We start from the raw sequence: 19781 nt of genomic DNA, 5'->3' as shown, positions 1-19781 counted from the left end.
TCAGTCATAAAATGGACCTCCCACCACTTGCTGAAATAATCAGCACCGACCAGAGCGAACTTCTATTTATTTCCCAGCACATTAAAGTGTCCCACAAAGTCGATTGCCAACTTCAACCAAGGACCATCAGATGCCTCAACCTGTTGTACTGGAGGAGAAACTATTTTTACAACCTTATCACTGGTAGAACAAGTCGGAGACATCTCCACAACATCATTAATTTGACGGTCCATAGAAGGCCACCAATACACACTGCATATCATTTTTTTTTTTTTATTTTTTTTTTTTGTTCGTCTGTCCAAAATGTCCCTCATGGCCAAAGTCGATAATACGATCTCTGAGGAGAATCAGGAGGGACAAATTTAGCAAAGGCATTTAAATCACTGTCAAGGTGCTTTTCCTTAGGCCATCCCGAAAAATAAACCCCTTCACCCTCTTAAGCAGAGAATCCGATTCTATCCCACAAAGCCAATCGTGTTCCGTGAAACAGCCAACACCACAAGCATCAATTGCAGCAATCAAACATTCTTCATCTGCATCGTTGTCATGGTCAGACTTACCAAAGGGTAGAGGAGACCTTGAAAGATAATCAGGTTGTGTGTTTCGCCCACCAAGTATATATGCCACCCCAAAATTGTACTGCAGCAACTTAGAACTCAACCTAGCCATTCTGGGTGTGTGGTCTTTGACAATCTTACCCTCGAGAATAGGAATGAGAGGTTTATGATCAGTAAGGAGCGTAAATGTCTTCCCACCTCTCCCCCCCCTTACAAAAAACATTTGAAAAGCTCAACAGCCCAACAACATGCAAGCAACTTGCGCTCAATGTTGGAGTAATTCCTTTCACTTGGGCGTAATGCTCAGGAGGTGAAACCAACAGTGAACTCTTTTCCTTGCTTGACTTGGGGGATCATCCCACCTAGGCCATCTAGACTCGCGTCGACAGACACCGTATATTGGAAGAGGGGATCAAAAGGGGTAAGAATGTTGCATGACCCTAACTCTTTTTTGATTTGCAAAAACTCTTCTTGGCAGGCGTCATCTCAGAGAAACACAGATTTTCTCTTGAGGAGACCCCTCATGTGGACAGTCTTGGCAGCACAATTGGAAATAAACTTTGGGTAAAATTCACACAAGCCTAGGAATGAGGAGACTTGTTCTTTGGAGGTAGGACAAGGAGCATTAGCAATAGCATCGATGAGACCTTCTCTTGGCACAATAACGTCACCAGAAATGCGGTGTCCCAGATATTCAAAAGAATCTACCCCAAAAACACACTTGAACTTGTTGGCAACAATACCCTTAACTTCCAACCTCTCCAAAACATCAGCAAGATTCTTGTCATGCAACTCCTTGCTCTTTCCAGCCACCAAAATATCATCTTGAAAAACAACTGTATGTGTGACACCCTCCAAAACCTTCTCCATAACACGCTGGAAAACCGAGGTTGCGGAGGCCAGCCAGAATGGCATCCTCCTAAACTGGAAAGTACTGACAGGTGATACAAAAGCAGTCAAGTGCTTACAAAGAGGATCCAACTCAACTTGATGGTATGCGGATGCTAAGTCAATCTTTGAGAAGTATTACGCACCAGCAAATCTGGAAAGAATGTCATCGATACGGAGAAGAGGTTGAGAACCCACCCAAATCTCCCTATTCAGGCTGCGCAAGTCAATACAAACCCTGAGAGTACCAACCTTTTTGCGTGCAACCACCAAGGGAGATAACCAGAGTGAGGACTCAATGGGTTCAATGACACCTTATTCACACATTTTCTTAAGCTCCAATGACCGGTCATCCCTGATACTAAAAGGCACATTACGCAATTTGTGTTTGATCCGGAAAGCCCCTTCCTTGAACTTGATAAAATGTTTGAATCCTTTAACACAACCAAGTTTATCACCAAAAACATTGGGAAACTTCACGGACCAGGAAACTCAATTCTCCCTTTCGGATTGTTCACCCACAACTGAAACCTGTTCAGAGGTGCCAGGCCTAAGAGTCATCCCTAACAACCCCTGGTGGTACCAACCCAGAATGTTGAGACCCTTTTTGATCACATAAACCTTCCCTCGGATGTGCCTGTCCTAAAAAACTAAAGAAGTCACAGAGAATCCTGCCAAGTCAATTTTTCTCCCTTCATAAGAGACAGGACTTCTGTCAGCAGGGTTGAGGGGTCGGTTTCCCCAAGTGCTCTCAAACAACTCTTCCGTAATCATAGTCATCCGCGCCCCCGAATCCACCAGCAGGTACAGACACTTTCCATCAACCAACACAACTACAATGGGATCAACACAATCTTCGAAATCATCTTTGACAACCACTACAAAAACATCAGTAAGAGAGCTAACTACTTCACATACAGGATCCTCTGAATACACAACATTTATACTCCCTCCCCCCCCCCCCCCCCCCCCTGGAAATCACACATTTTGGCGAAATGACCTTGTTTCCCACATTTGCGACAAGATGCATTCTTTGCCAGACATACCTTTTGAATTGGGAAAATGCGACGGGAACCCACACTTATTACATACATTTTTTGAGTAAGAACCTTTCTTCTCAACCTTAGTGGACAGAAACCTATTCCCTCTTTGTTCAGATTGCGGTTTAGCTTTGTCTATCTGACATTTTCACTCCGATCTTTATGATCCTTCACTACAGCTATAACATTCTTTTCAGCTTTGAGTTCTTTAAATGCTTTTTGAGAGAGCTTAATACTCCTTCCTGACAATAGTGATTGTTTCATCCAAAGAAGGATTCTTTAAAGTGAGTAATTTCTCTTGAACGTTCTTCTCCCAACAATGTACAACAATTTGGTCTTGAATAAGTTGAGAAGTAAAATGTTCAAATTCGCATTCAGAAGCGAGAGTGCGCAAAGTGGCTACATAAGACAAAATGCTCTCCTCACAGTCTTGCTTCCTAGTAAAGAACTTGTGCCTAGCAACAACTATGCTGCTCTCTACATCAAACTGTTTCTCTAGCATGCCCACAGCTTGATCATATACATTTAATTCCTCTTCACCCTGAACTACAACTAAAGGAGGAAGATGTTCCAAAACAGCTTGACCCTCGAACCCCAAATTATGCTCTAGGATGAAACGCTTCCTTTCAGCGCTGAACCTCGAACCCCCCATTGCACCTAGATATTTCACAAAGGCTCTATACCACACTTTCCACTTGACTGGTGGATCACCTGGAAGCTGTAAAAAAGGAGGAGGAGGCTGTACATTCTCCATAATGAACACAAAATGAAAAGATAAATATTATTCACAATAGAAAGAAAAGAAGTGTGTCTGCAAAGTACCTGTGAAGTAAATAGAATTAACACAACTTGCAACTAGTGTCACACTTGAAGTAATCCGCCTGTGAATAAAAAAGGTTAGAGTTAATGAATAAACAGAACTCCACCACGTTGAAACTGAACCCCCACTTCGTCTGTTCACAAGCAAAATGAAGATAGAAAGCGTGAACTCCAAACAGTCAATAAAAGAAACAGTCACTGCTGCGCTGCTTTCCCTCAAGCAAAACACAGAAAATATTGTGCCACACAAACTGCTGCGCTCCCAATGAGGAAAGAGTCAGAATCCCAAGAATGCAGTTACTGCAGCGCCGTTGCCCTCAAGCCAGATGCAGCAAAAAACGGTGGAAACTTACTGCCAGGATAGAAATGTTCTCGGAGACCAGAAGAAGTCACTGTGGAAAACCAACCCATTTCCACTCGGATGCGCTTGGGAAACGATGCTGCCGTCCCACTTCCACTTGGGTGCACTCTGAAGTCTCAACGCCCCGTTTTCCGTTCACTATGAAAACATGAAATGGCACATGCCCACTAAGTGGAAAACGAGCACTCCCACACACAATGGAGGAAGTCTGGGGAGCGCGCGTAGACCGCGATTGACGGGGAAACGAGAGAAAGAACACTCCTTCAGACGCCTCACTTGCCTTTCCCTTGCCGTCACCCGGGAAACCTGAGGTGACACGCTCCTGCAGAATGTTCTAACACGTCATCACTTGAGGAAAGCCACGACAAGAGAAGGATCTCTCTCCCAGTGAACTCCAATGGAACAAACTCGAAGAGAATGAAGCATAGCACACGATCGACTCTCTCCAAGCAACACACTGAGTCTCAAATAGGAAGCACAACAACGCCTGCAAATGCCACAAAACAGTAACTTTTCCAATCCTCCTTGACAACTAGTAGTTCGGGGAAAAATACAAGCGTTGAAAATGGCTCACCAGAAGTGTGAAACACGCAGGAAAGGTAAAATGTATCCAGTAAAGCCCAAAAGAAGTGGATGTGATGGAGCACCTCAGTCCCAACGTCCAGGAATTGTGGTTCTCCGCAGTGCTGATGAGAGAGAAGGCTCACGAAGACTGGAAACACAGGAAACCGACGCTGCAAAAGTAGATGGAGAGAGGAACAGTCCAACTCCTCGCCAAATTTGTAGTAATTACACCAGGCCAGGTAGGTGTAAGAACAACTACTTTATTGACAGTTCATCTCCACAGCTTCCATTAACTGACAACCTCCTGGGATTCAAACCATAGCATTCTATTGTCATGACAGTGACATCATAAGCATAACAGAATGGAAGAACAGGAAAGATGAATGGTAATGGAAAACTACTACACTAACATAGGTCTATTACAGATACATCGTTACCGAAGGTAAGCAACTTGTTCTACTAGTTCCTATGTTGTTAATGCGGGGGCTGGTGGGAGTGTAGCGTAAGCCTCTCAAATTATTTAGTCTGCATCTTTTGGGCACGCAGCAGGTGGGTGGTGGGAGTTGGGAGCATGCGCACTTTGGTTGCCGAGCCCCTAGATGTTCCGGAGACCTGGAGGGGGGTGGGGTGGGGGGGGGGGACAGGGAGTCTGGCTTGTGTTTGGGTTGGGGATTATAGAGGTTGGTGGGGAGGTTGGTATGGATATTGGTGTAGTGGTGTGAATCAGTGGGCTACCAGGTGAACCGAGTTCGGTGTTGGCTGGGGTGGGGAAAAGGTGGGTTGTGAGGGAGGCGTTAGATTTAGGGGTGTAGTTCTGGAGTGCTTCCTTCAGGGCAAAATGAGTGTCGAGGGAGGAGGTCGAGTTATTGGAGTGACTCGTGGGTTTCGTTTTGTGTAGTGACCTTTGGGGCGGGGGGTAAGAGGAGTGAGGCAGTGCTCACTATTAATGTAGAATTTATTGCATGCACGAGAAAAAAAGACATTTCAAGCCCCAAAGCTTTTGTTAAAATACATTTGCCACCTAATTTATTTATTTTTAAAAAAGAAAGATACTATTTCATACTTAAAATGTAGACCCCTAACATCACAATGCTGAAAGCAATAATTTTAAACACTATACATCATAGAAAAAAGAAATTGATCTTTGTGTCACTAAATAGTTTGTAAAAGAGTGTGCAGCCATCTCTATGAAACAAATCCATATTGATCAGACAAGGATGTAGGCGGATAAAGCGTAATGATCTGATCCATTCTTAACTCAAGTTACTGTCCCTTCTTGGGGGGGGTGGGGTCCCATCACCAGTCTGCTCTATGGCTGTTCTAAGATACAAACCCAACAAATGAGTTGCTGGTGCATGATTATCAGCTCTTGATCCACGAGCTCGCTAAGATTCTCCTGAACCTGGCTTCAGAAGGATCTTAACGAAGATCGTGCTAACAACATAAATTCCCATGCGGCAATCTCATTTTTACAGCGCCGAACGATATGGATCTACCATTGATAATGAATCACTGGGAGTCATTTGGATTGAAAAATGTTAAGTATAAAGAACAGCAGTTTAGCATGATTGGGTTTTAAACCAAACTGTGACATTTCTGGAATGGTCAGATTAATACCATAACCCTGTTAAGAGCTTGATCAATTACGAAAAAATCTTATTGATTACAAAGAGTTTCATAAGGGACAAAAGCTCCGAAGCATATTTGCAAAAAAGTTCCTTTACTGGGTTTAATATATTTAATTTGAATATTAGCAAAGATTTAATAGAATTGTAGCTTCTGTGTCACCCATCGCTTTAATAACTTTTTCTTGCCCCATCCGTCTACTGAAAGTTAGCTCATCAGAATTGACTACCTCACTTTAAATTTAGAAATGGAGACAAACATTTTAAGTTAATGGATCAGTATTCGAAATGTGACCTTTTTTTGAATAATTTGGGGCACGCAGATTTAAATACAAAAACGTATACCCTCGCTCTTCAGATATGGTTTCCAAAAGACTTGATCAGTCGCCTCACATCACCCACAGTGATGTTGTCATACAATCTAATTCTATTTCAGGTAGTGCCCCTCCGCCTTATGCTAATGTACAGCAGCATCTTTTTCCGACCCTTGCTAAATAATTAATTATCTTTTTTTATTTTATTATTATTGCTTTCTGAAAGTTATACCAAGAATGCGTCCTAAAATCTGTGTTTTGTTCGTTTTTTTTTTTTTTTTATTCATCTGGTTGCCTACACTGTGTATTCCTTAGCTTCACATACTAAGGTTGAATATCCACCCCCGCCTCCTGCCCTTAAGCACTTGTGTAAATCAGATCCATTCTTGGTATACTGGACACTCCCTCCTTCCACAAGACGCCATCTTAGCTCTTTGTTTTCCTCTTTTCGAGCAAGAGGTCTAGACTCGCGCCCTTTTCACGTATAATAAATACACGGCTTGTCTTGAGTTTTTGATGTGTAAGTTGTTTATTTAGGTGGGACTTATTGTTTTTTTTTAACACTTTTTTTTCTCACCTTTAGGCGGATGTATGTTTGATTCGAGTGCAAGTTTATTTTGTTTTTGATACCACTGTGGCAGTGTTTGACCTGCATGCTCGACTGCATGTACATCGTTGTGAGGGGGCATTTTGTCAAGACCCCATGTTTTCAGTCATCAATTAATTTTTTTAATTTGGTCTATTTGTTCGTTGGCTTAGTTCAAACAAAGCAAGAAAGCAAGTTCCAGCCTGCGTGAGGTTGCCAACTGAGAGGCCAGGGTGCAAAGTGAGTGAAGTGGAAACCATCTGCCTACTGGGCTTCCAGGTATATAGTCTGAAAGTCTCCAGTTGCCAAACCATCCATTTAGAGAGGTGTGGCTCACTGGTTAGAGGCGGCAGACCCGTAAGCAGAGAATTGGCCAGGGACCAGGGTTCAATTCCCGACGCGGCAGGGTTGTGGACCAGGGTCAAAACGGACTCGATAGTTCTCGCCTCGGTACCTATTCTAACCATGAACACACTCGGCAACTCTGGGCATTAAGCTTGCCTCATCTCTACAACGGCCCCCCACAGATGCTGGGGATGCCTGGTTTCACCTTGGAGATACCCAGAAAGGGACCATCTCACAGGGATAGCCAGGACGGGTTCCCCAGCAGTCTATAGCGCCGGGACACCTCCTCGTGAGGTAGCTGTTCGCGCTTTACAAATATCAGTATTATTATTATTATTATCCATTTAAGAGAATTTACAATTTTGGCAGAAAGAAACAAGAAGGGGGTGCGATCCTCTTTCAAAGAAGTAGAATCTAAAGTGCGAGGGTTGGTATAATCTGCTCGAGGTACTCAGACATTCAGCCTTACTAAGTCGATAAAATGAAAGCCGCTGTGCGGATTGTAGCCTGTGACTTGGAGCACCCGAATCTCTGCAGTGGATGCATTCATTCTCACTCTTGTGCCCGTGATTTCACACTCTCGTAGATTTAGGCAATGTTTTGCTGTTCACGCGTGGTGTAGTCTCACAAAATACCTGTAGTCCACTTTCCAGCCGCCGTGTTTTTCACTTAGGATTTGTTTGCAGAGTTCGTTTGTGTTTAAGGCGCTTTGAAACCAGATAGAATTTTGACTTTTACGGAGGCGGCGTATGCCATAGCTACCATTTATTTACTTCAAGTCCTCAAAGTGGTCTGTACTTTATTTTATGTCTCGGTGGCTGCCAAAGTTTGGCAAGACCCGGCTCCCACCCTGGGCTGACCGAGTTCGATAGACATTTTAAAGTTCCAACAACCTCAGATATTTTTGCGCTGTAGGGGACCATAGTGGGATATGGGGTAATACGTTAAGTTTCCCTTTGACAGACTGCACCAATATCACACTTTGGGTTTCGAGAAAAGTAATTTTTGCACCTGTCTTAATGATGGTTCTGACTGTAATGTTCATGATTTCCAGATAGGTCCGGCTTCCAACCCTGCGCAATCCTGTTTCTGGCTGTAATGTTCATGATTTCCACAAGGTGGCAGCGTCCACTCAGATATTTTTCTGCAGCTAAGATTGCGCTTTCGCTGCTAGGGGTGACAATCTAGTTACATAGACCGTTATAATGGGTTTAAAAACAGTCGGATTCATACTCGAATGCTTCTTACAGCGGTGGGTTGTGAAACCTGTCAAATCGTCGGATTTTTATTTTTTCGGGGATGGAAAATGAGAAATTATGTACGATTCTCATAAAAATCAAATTCCCTAAAATGTATTAATCTTAACGGTGAATAACGCAGGTTTCGCGGTTAAACTTAAATAGCCTATAGTGTTACGCTTCTTGACCTGTTTTCTGTGGTGGCAGCTAGTAATGTGTATCTCAAGCAGTGCTTTGTACAGTGCCAGCGGACCAGCCTGCTGGATTGACAGTCACTGCGGATGCTGGCTCCGTCCATCACTCCATAGAAAGGGGGCGGTGGGAGCGCGGGCTTCGTCTTTCACTTTATAACCAAAGTGGCCACGTTGTCGCCCATTATTTTTCCTGCTTTTGGGCGCCAGTGTGGTCGCGGACAAACTTTGAACCGGTTTATATTCTATTCCTGGTGCTAGATGAGAGCGCCCTCTATTCTCGCCTTCTCTATTCTCGCCCCCTCCCGCCCATGCGGCTAATCAGTGGTTAAAGAAGATGCGACCTGTCCCGTTCTCTCCCTGTGCCCCCTCCCCGATGATCATGTTATGCAGCTGGAAGCACGCGTCACGTGCAGCTGTCAGTCTTTTACTTGGGTCCCTCCTCTCCAACGGAAACACGTCATTTCATCAATGTACCCCTTCCCTGAATGTGAAGAGGGACGTCATACGTTCTTCAATTGTTCCATTTACAAGTGTGTGTAATGTAACACTGGCAATAACCAGCGGGTGAATGAATACCTGGGCTCCCTACAGGGCCATTTTGGGATTATGGATTTTATAAGAGTTACTGGTGTACCCATAATCCTTGAAACCCCAGGCCTGGTTTGCGTGAATGCTGTGCGTGTCACCGATTGTCCGTTTCTAGCTATTTATGTGTGTTTGCATGTCTCGCATGACGGGATATATATATATATATATATATATATATATATCCCGTCATGCGAGACACTCAAACACACATAAATAGCTATATATATATCTACTGGCGGTCGCCAGTAGATAGTTATAGTTAGGATCGTGTTTCCATAGGAAATCCGCAACATTCTATTTGGAATAACTTTGGCGCCGATTGACGAATCCTCGCGAAATTTTCAAAATAGGTGGGGCGCTCCGCTCCTTCCCTGAAAGTCTCGGGGGGGATTCGTCAAGCGGGGGCTGAGAAAAAGGGGGGGTCCCAAAACGTGTTTTCCCCATGCATTTTTCCATAGGACCTTTAGTCCAAGCTACAGCCCGAACGGCTGAACAGAATTACTTGGGTCAGGGATGTGCCTTTTGCAGGTCTGGTGTAAATCTGTTCAGTATTTCCTGAGAAAATAGCATTTAGAATCATATATATCTATAAGCGCGCACCGTGCGCGTACGGTAAAACTTACCGTACGCGCACGCTGCCGTGCGCGAGCGCAATTCTGATTGGTTGTTAGATCTTAGTAAACATTTGAATCGGTCGAAACCAGGAAGTGTCGGCTGCCATTTTGTCTCTCGCAGTCTGAGGGGGTGAAAAACAAAGGTGGAGAACGTGAAAAGGGGGGCAGGGTGGACAATCCCTGACCCCCTAGCCTTTGTCAGGGGGTCCCAGAAGGACCCCCAAGGGCCAAAATTTCTTTTAATTTTGTTTCGAAAAATCGCAGAGTGCGCGTAGCGTGCGCGTACGGTAGAAAAGGAAAAATTCCGCGAACTGCGTAACGTGGGCGTGCGGTGCGCGAGGAGCACCGTGCGCGTACGGTACGCGCACGGTGAAAAACCTTAAAAAATAAAAATAAATACATAACTTAGCATTTAAAAAACCGTCCAAATTCACTGAAAAAATCATAGGTTTTACACACGTTATAGTTCGGAATTAGCATTTAAAAAACCTTGCAAATTCACTTAAAAAACCATAGGTTTCACACATGTTATAGTTAGCTGGACATTTCACTCATGAAAAACCATTGAAATTCCCCCATTATAGTTAGTGCAGGCAACTATAACTCACGCGACCGCAATCCTCTGCTGATGACGTCAGATATTACATCACTGATGACATATGTGTCTTTCTGAAAAAAAAATATTTGTAATATATGTATAGCTAAAAATTAATGGAAGAAGACATGGGTAAATAAGTGTCTAAATACAGTGATGTAATATCTGACGTCATCAGCAGAGGATTGCGGTCGCGTGAGTTATAGTTGCCTGCGCTAACTATAACGGGGGAATTTCAATGGTTTTTCACGAGTGAAATGTCCAGCTAACTATAACATGTGTGAAACCTATGGTTTTTTAAGTGAATTTGCAAGGTTTTTTAAATGCTAATTCCCAACTATAACGTGTGTAAAACCTATGGTTTTTTCAGTGAATATATATATATATATATATATATATATATATATATATATATATATATATATATATATATGTATTTGTGAAGCAGCTCGTGGCTCTGACTACTCGCCGCTGGACTAGAAGGCACTGGATGTGCCCTCGGAATCAATGTTTGTCTTCCAGGGGATCTCGCTGCCTATCCGTTTCAGTTTAAAAGAATGAATTAACTCGCTTGTGGCCCAGTAGAATTACAGATCCGAGGGACGGATTGTGTAAAGTACTAGTAGACGTAAAGACCCTGCAGGGCTGCTGGTCTATAGCATTAACAGCAGCTGCTCAGACTAGTGGTTCCGGTTGGACGCTCTGATCTCAGGCAGTCTCCAGAATCCCAGTGAGTGGGTCATGTTGAGACCACTGCAGTCCAAGTGTCTGTCCATCGTTATTCCATTGGTAAGTCCTTCTATTTGAAGCTGTCCAATGGGATCACTAGGCCTGGGGGCGTGGCTTACTGCGCCTAACGTGTGAATGGTACCACGCACAATGCCATAAACTACCCATTTGGCATTTGTTATTTTGGATGACGTTGGTTCTTGGCTAGGTATCTTGTCATTATTTTGCGAATCTTTCTTCTGGAATGCTTGCAGTGTCGGGGGAAATGTGCTCTTTGGTTCTTTCCAATCCACCTTGCTTCATTGTATCTGATAATTTCGAGTTATTTCCGGGTGTATTAAAATGTGACTTTTCATTCCAATAAATAGCAAATGTCTACAAAAGGAGGTCCAGTTAAACTTCGCGCGGGCTCATCAGCACCACAAAAATATACCAAGTATACCTGTGTGAAAGGCATCATTTTCCCACAGAAATAAGGTGCACAGTAACCCCAGTTTTTTTAAAACATATTAATTCCAGCCAGGTTTCTAATTCAGCAGTTCGTTAAAGGTAGGTGGAGATCGAAGGAGAAGCATCTCTAACTGTGCCTGTGTTTTTGTTTCCGTTTCGTCTTTCAGCGACATGAGGCAAGCCTTCTGGGAGCTGAAGAAGGAGATGTCTAATTTGCATCTGGTGACGGAAGTGCAAGCCGAGGTGCTGAGGAAAGTGAAGGCAAGAGACGCAGCAGCCAAGAAAGGCAAGTGTCCCGTGCAAAGCACTGCTCCCAGGTTACAGCGACCCCCCCCATTCCGAGGCGGGGGCATCCGAGTCCATTAGGGCCACAGACGCCGTTTCCCGCTCTGGCTTCTGTCTCGTTCTGGTCAGTTTCACACTTGAAGGTGTTGCTGATGTGTTTTTGTGCAGCGCTGTCTTCTGTTCCCTTGTGGCTTCTCTTCAGCCGAGCGAGCGCTGCTTCTGTGTACAAGGCAGAGGTGTCAACAGTTTATTTCTATCTGACCTTTTACCATAAACTGCACTTGCTTTCGGATATTTCACTTTCTCCCTTGCACCAATGAATGTTCTATTTAATTATTATATGTGAAGGGCACATTCTCTACACCCCCTAAAGTTAACACCCCTTCTGTATTCATGACAAAGAAGCCTGTAAATTGGAAAAACTGTTAACAAGCTCTAAAGTTTGAGCTTTACAAAAAAAAATATTTGGGAATTTCTTGATAAATAACGTGGTTTGCTGTTTTGTGTACTGCATTAGTGGATGTATAGTCAGGTGTCCACTGCAGATGTCAGTTTACGAAGAACACGCTGAGCCAAGCAGGCGTCTGCCATAGCTTTACTAGGTTGCAAGAAGGCATTCTCACACTTTTCATCTGTGAGGAAACGGGCATTTTGCTACTTTTGCCTCTAGGCAATGACTGAAATACCATGAGCCCTGCTAATCGGGGGGGGGGGGGGGGGGGTGTACCTTCGAAGGGCAAATGGTGAGCACACACGAAGAGCGGTCTGCTCTTTTTAGTCAGAAAGGAGGGCATCCGGGACAGTGAGAGGAAACGCTGGTGACACAGTTTTTCCGTAGGCAGGTAGCCACTCCCTTTATGTGGGCTACCAAGCTCCCCAAACCAAGAGAGGGATTCAGCCATCTTAGGAACGGTAAGAATATTACACGCCAGGATAGCTAGAAGACACACTTCACAGGAACTTGTCATCAGGCAGAAGGGATCCATGTAGCCCATTGGCTAGTGACCGCAATATGGACAAAAAGGAGGCACCCCTGGGCATAAAGGAGGCAACCCTGACCCTCGTATCATGTCTGGCCTGGAGAGAAGACTGAAGGACTGCCCTGCTTACCCTGGAACTGGCAAAGAGAGGCTGCACCAAAGATTGGTCTGCACCTGCTGCTTCTTGGGCTAGTGAGAAGACAACTGGGCCTGTGGTGCTTGGCTTGTGGAAAAGTTGTTCCCGAGCCCCAGACAAAAGAGGGGAACTCCAAAAGTCAGTTGGCTGACTTCCTGTTGCAGCACAGGCCCACAAACATTGAGAAAACCTGCCTACGCGGGTTGGTAGTCCAGACCCATGGATTGTTGCTCCTCGCTGCAGTGCAGCCTAGGAGACCGAGTCCCGATGCTCAGGAGTTGCACCCAAGGCTGCTGGACCCAGGAGAGTAGATGGAGCGCACTTTGGTTGCCCAGAGGTCAAGCTATTGCCTAAACCAGGGAAGCGTTGAACCATCATAGCTGGAGACCAGCAGACCAGTGGCAACTGGTTCAGGGCTGGACTTCATCTGGATTTCGAGGGAAGTCGACCTCTGTGCCCAAAGTTTGCCCTACTGTGTTTGTGGACCTAGGGGTGACCCCAGGAATACCCCTGTCAACAGGAGTACCAACTACAGCATCCTTGAGCACCTTCAGCCATCTCCATTCCTTGCATCAGGACAGCTCCTTTTGGTTCCATGGCAAGTTGCCATTGACTCTGGAACTGGAATGGTGACTGCAGTTATTTTGAGGTAACTGTCTTCTTGGACTTCCTTGGTCCTCCTGGCCTGCCCCAGGCCAGAGTCGGTCGTCCAAAGTAACTGGAAGTAACTGCATTCAACTTTGATGCCGGTTTTCTTGGAAGAGTTTCTAAGTGTCAAATTAGTTAAACTTGCCAATGCTTGTTTGCAGTAGAGTGAAAAGTTGTGCCTTAATGTTCCTTTAAGTATTTATATCTATGAAACTCTCCAGCGGCTCTTTTTCATTTTAGTGTTGGAGGAAACTGGCTCTGTATATGGTATTGTCACTAGGTGGTTATACCGTGCACAGAGTCCAGGGGATCCCCCAAAGTGTTTTCAGAGCTCAGTGTAAAACCCAAAGTGTTCTATTAGTGGTAGCGTGGGCGAGCAACCTTAGGCATAACACAGAAGAGTGTAAGACATGTATTGCACAACTTTGATCAATAATGGACACACGACTCAAGACCGAGATCCAGACCAATTTTATAAAAATATATTATTTGTGTGTATTTTATTTTAAGGCCAAGATCTTCGCACTAGGATAAGAATGTTTTTGAATAAACATACTTTTCACTTTGAAAAATCGACACGTAGAAACTTTTCAGAACAGTTCAATTTTATTCTATAGGGAAAAAATATTGAGGTTAAACAGGTAAGTATTGCACTTACAATTCCAGTCTTCGGGACCAAAAGTCGGCAAGGGTCAGGTGAGTACCAAAACTGCACCACCAATGGCTCAGGAGTGACCGGGAATAGGGGTCAAAATCTGAGTTCGCCCAATGCTTTTCAATGGAGACTGGGGGAGCCTGGAGACACACTGCTCGCAGGTAAGTAGATCGATTGCAGGGGCCAAGTTTTGGGGGATAGCATAGCACGGGGGATGGGGTCACAAAGCAGCACTAAACGTACACCACCAGCTGCACAAGGGCGGCCAGGTGCAGGGTGCAAAATTAGCTGTGGGTGCCCAATGCTTTTCTATAGAATGTTTTTCTTTTGGCAAACGGGCTGCAGGCATTGCACCGGAGGTTGCAGGAGGGAGACCAACAATAGCAGTGTTAAGTAGAGATCTAGGGTGTTGTGGGGGCACTATCTGTGCAGCTCACCAAGGTCCAGGGGCTTCGGGTGCAGGGGTGCCTTTCGATGTCTGAGTTTCTTACCGGAACCTCTGGATTCACTTGGCCGGCACCGCCATGGAGATCAGGAAAGGTCAGCCAACGCTGGACTCTAGGCCAGGATCGCTGGGGAGACAACACTGCACAGGTGAGCCACTCAGGCTGTGGGTGTTGGGTGCAGAAAGGGCAGGGATCGTGGTTCCAGCTGGATTTGGAGCCCTGGAGTCGGTTTCCTCTGGACGGGTCCGCTATCCACGGGCGATTGGAGTTTTTTTTTTTTCGAAGACAGCACTTCTCCCAGGGTTTTTAGAGGTCGCTACCTGGAAGACAGGTCGCAGATTGAGACAGGCTGGTAGGGCTCGGTCCAAGGCAGTCGTTGTCTTCAGTCTTCTTTGCAGGGATGTCTTCTTGCTTTTTAGGTCGTCGCATATCTAGTTTATGGGCCTGGGAAAGCCACCTAAATGCTAAATGTAGGGGTGTTTTAGGGTAGTAGCAAGTAGGGCCAATGGGCATCATACTTGGGGTGACTACACTCTATTATGCCACCCTCCTGTGAAGGGGGGGGCATAGATCTAGCCCTGATTAGAGGTCCCTTCCACCCCCATCTTCATGATGGTGGGGACTGAAGGATGTGCTTCACTTCCCCACCTTAGGGATGGAGTTGGCAGTGGTAGACACCTCCTATTCCCCCAAAGTTTTCCTGCCCAAAGTGGGCGTGTAAACCAGAGGCTGGGCGTTGTGTTACTAAGGTGGCCGATTCAAGCACTGTCCAATCCTGGGGTGGGGGGGGGGGGGAATTCTCTGGCACCAGAAATAATGCACATTCTGCCCAGACAGTAGGGGCTCTCTACCCAGGGGCCCAGAAACATGTCTGGTGGTGGCTGTCTGCCTACAGCCGATCAGAGTCCACACCAGGGTTTGTAGGTTTTCAGGGGGCACCTCTGAAGTGCCCTCTGAATACATGGTACAATACTTCTCACACTGGCATCTGTGTGGATTTATTGAGAGAAGTAGTTTGGTACCAAACACTCCTTTGTTCAGTGAAGCCATCATGGTGCTTTGGAATTAGAGTTGTCGAGTTCCAGCCCATGTACTCTCTATGGCTTCAATGGCACTTAAAATATTAAGGAATTGACCCTAATATTGTAGGGACATAACTGCTCCTGCAGATATTCCCCTCACCTGTGGTATAGTGCACCTTGCCTTAGGGCTGTGATTCCTGCTAGAGGGGTTAATTAACTATACTTCCAGGCAGTGCTGGCCTGCGCATCCCAGCAGGGTGCCATGTCAACTTTGTCATTTTTCTCCCTCACAGGGACCTTCCAGGTGCAGTGGCATGGTCCTGGTGAGGGGGTGCCAGGGGCCCCTCTTCAGCACCCCTCTTGGTAATCAGGGTATATCTACTAGGAACTTACAAGTGGCAGAAGTACCAATTGTGGATCTATTTTTGGGTAAGAAGCACATGCACAGGAGTCCTGGTTGGCAGGGACCCTGTGCACTACAATTGAAACCACATCAAAACCAGGTAAAGTGGGGCTAACCATGCAAAACGAATCACTTTCTCAGAAGTGTTAATACATTCAGTAAAATACAGACTATTGTTAATAAATTGGTGTCCGATTTATTTAGGGTAGTGTTTTTTTCTGATTCAGTTATCTTGGTGGTGTTTAAATTCTTTACACTTGTTACTTTGTTTAATCCTGACTTCTGAAAATCACAGCTTCTCCTGGGTGAGTTTTAAACCTTACCTTCGCTTATAATTTGAATAATTATTCCAGTTCGGTCCACGGTGGTAGGACTTGCAGTATTTTAAACAAGCCTTGGCAAGTCGGTTGGCCTATATTTTGGGTCCCGATGAAAACATTAAAACTAATTCTGATTCAGGAAAAAACAAATCAAATAAAATTCTAATTGGTTTCTCTATGCAGTGCATCTATGGGATGTGAGGATTCACTGTACATCTTAGATGTAAACTTATCCACGCTGCATTACTATGCAAGCATTCCTGAGGAGGCTGAATGATGCACCAAAAAAACATTAACATAAGGTTAAAAACAATAAAACCTCCTCTACGCAAAGCTGAAGATCTCTATATATATTTTAAAGCATGGTAAGAATAAGTCATGCCGGCAGTTAAGCCAAACTAAAAAAAAGAAGGAATGGAAAATCCTGCAAGAGTGATATCAAGAGCCAAGAAGTGTAAGGGGGGCAGAAAAAAGCATGAAGTGGAATCAAAACTAGGCGGCCTTGACATTCTTCACATTCTGCAGCACTTGCTGCAGGCTTCTAAGGAAAACTTTGGGTTCCAACTCGTATTAAACACTGCTCCTTTCCTCACCACTCCATATATGTGCCTTCATTTAAAAAGAAAAGAAAAAAAAGAAAATATATATAATATAATATATCCCCCCCAAAAAAGATGCTTGATATTTTAACAACTTCCTGCCTTCCCTTCACGCACGAAACCTTTGTAAGGCGCTTGAACTGTAGGTGATAGCGTTGGAGCTGAAAGCTGATATTTTCGCTGAACGTGCAAGGTACCTCACACGGGAACCAATTAAACTTAATTGCAAATGAGCAAGGTAACTGGTTGTATTCGCAAAATGAAAACATTCATTCAAAATGTATTTACTTCCATGTAATACTATCACATTATAGTATAATATTACATGGGACTAAATCTGCTCCCGAGTGCAGACTGGAGATTCCTTGGAATGTACTCGTCTCATTCCCTCCCTAGAGATAGTTGGAGAGTTCCTCCTGTGAAGCACAGGAGTAAATCGATGTTCGAGGCATATGAGCTGTAGATCACACACTTATGCATAGATCACCATCTGGTGTTGGTTCCGGATGTTTGCACTTTGTTGTTGTCCTGGAAAGTCTTTGGAAGTCACGGGATAGGTGACTCCTCCTTTGGACAATAGTGCGCATGGGCATCGACTCCATCATCAGATTGTTTTTTTTCCGCCATCGGTCTCGGATGTGTTTATCGCGCTCCAGTTCGGTGCCGTTACCGATCCAACTTTTGACGCGCAATCCTTCACCCTTTTCTCCGGTATTATTCCGATCGCGTTCCCTAACCGACGTGCATCTCTACAAGTTCGAAGTCTTCGATTCCGGGCGTCGAAGAAGGCCTTCGGGCCTACCTACGCCATTTGACCTGGCTCATGGAAAGGAGTCCTTTTAAAAGGTGTCCTCAATGTGGATCCAAGTTTCCACACACACATCTGCCTTTCACCGGAGCACGAGGCCAGAGAATGCACAGCTTGTGCCTCTTTCTGCTCCAAGAAAACTATCCGGGATCGTCTAGCTCGAAGAAGCATGGCTCGATCGTCGACATCCATTCCCGACGACAGCTCCCAGGAGGGCATCGATGCACCAGAGCAGGAGCGGGTTGAAGAAGGCCTCGTCAGCGCCTCTGAAGCCAACGACTCCGACATCAAAGACATCACCCCAGGGCAGTGGGTCGTAAGAAGTGATGTCGACCCCGACCCCACTCCCCCCAGCCCCAAAAAAGGCTTCGGTAACACCTTCACCTTCGGGCCTAGGTGCACACAAGATTTCCCACGTCCTGCCTTCAGGCCACTTGGGATCGAGTCAGCCTGCCGTCGGTGCCGAAACCCAATCCCCGGCACCCAAAAAGAAACTGTCTTCCCCCTCCATGGCAACCACTGGCTCCACATTGATGCACTCAGCACCAAAAAAGTAATCGGAACCGAGTAAAAAGCCACTTCCGAAGAGTACAGGTTCTCAACCTTCGGAACCGAAAAAACCCTCGTAACTGAAAAAACAACCGGTTCCACAGGCTCCATCAGAAACCCAAAAATCTCACGTTTCCAAACCTAAACAGAATAAATCGGCTCCAGATTCGGCACCACCCAAACCTTCGGAACCAAAAAAATCTGCACTAAAAGACCAACCTCCACAAGAAGAGCTTTTTCGACCGGATCCAACTCAAAAACACTCTTCTTAAAGACCCAAAAACAGTTCAACTAACTCTCAGCTCCAAGAAGAGAACAATGGACATGCCTGTACTGGCTCCATCTCCACCAAAGAATAGGGACATTGCAACATCTCCTCTCAGACTTCCCTCTCCACCTCCACCTCCACCTCCCCCTTCACACCACTCCCCTACTCTATCTCCACTCCCCTCACCTTTTCCTCCACCTCAGGACGATGATGACAACACTTCTGGGGACGCGGGGAGGGTGCAGATAATGAACCATTAGGGGATCCTAGTCACCCTTACACCCCAGGTGACCCATGGGACAATTATGGCACGCCAGATGTCCCTGATGTGCCACAAGATGACATCGATCCCTCTAGACCTTCCCCTCCAGAGGACACTATGGGTTTCACCCAGCTCGTTCACAGAGCTGCACAATACCACAAGGTAGCTCTATATACAGACCCTGTGGAGGAGGATTTTCTAATGGACACGTTTGATACATCTCAACGGTCCACTACTATTCTCCCTATGTTGAAAGAGGTAATTAAACACGCACCTGAGGTGTTCAAAGATCCTGTTAGGGCTAGGGTTATTAACCCCAGAATAGAGAAAAAATACAAATCTGCCCCAGCAGACCCTGTTTACATCAAGGGTAAAATACCATTGGATTCCTTAGTGGTGTCCAACGCCAGAAAGAGGGCTTACACGCAAACATCAGGTGATGCTCCACCTCCCAGACAAGGAGTCAAAACTCCTGGACGCTTCTGGTAAACGAACAGCTTCACAAGCAGCCAACATATGGCGTATCGCCAACACACAAGGTTTGCTGGCTAGATACGATAGGACACACTACGATGAGTTGGAAACCCTATAACAACACCTCCCAGACAAATACAAGGCAAAAGTCAACGACCTCATACAAGAGGGTAAACTTATAACAAACACCTCCATTCGTTGTGCTCTAGATGTGGCGGACACCGCCTCCCGAACCATCAACAAAAGTGTCCTTTTACGTAGACATGCATGGCTACGCATTTCAGGGTTTAAACCAGAAGTTCAAAATACCATACGTAACCAGCCATTTGATCAAGAACATCTATTTGGCCCTGCCGTGGATTCATATCTAGAAAAGATGAAAAAAGACACTGACACCGCTAAATCAGTGGGAGTTTTGC

At 45.3% G+C, this 19781-nt stretch overlaps 1 protein-coding gene across 3 annotated transcripts in view; it reads left to right on the top strand.

Annotated features, from left to right (window-relative positions):
- Positions 1–19781, top strand: part of AZI2 (5-azacytidine induced 2) — a 173782-nt gene that overhangs the window by 134478 nt on the left and 19523 nt on the right. For all 3 annotated transcript variants that reach the window (XM_085630561.1, XM_085630562.1, XM_085630560.1), the window contains exon 8: positions 11675–11793. In XM_085630561.1, coding sequence (XP_085486687.1) covers positions 11675–11793 — 119 coding nt within the window. The remainder of the gene's footprint in view (positions 1–11674; positions 11794–19781) is intronic.

Source organism: Triturus cristatus, chromosome 10, assembly GCF_964204655.1.
Source record: "Triturus cristatus chromosome 10, aTriCri1.1, whole genome shotgun sequence".
Lineage (NCBI taxonomy): Eukaryota > Metazoa > Chordata > Amphibia > Caudata > Salamandridae > Triturus > Triturus cristatus.
The sequence above is the reverse complement of the archived record's forward strand: the minus strand, read 5'-3'. Positions and strand labels throughout refer to the sequence as shown.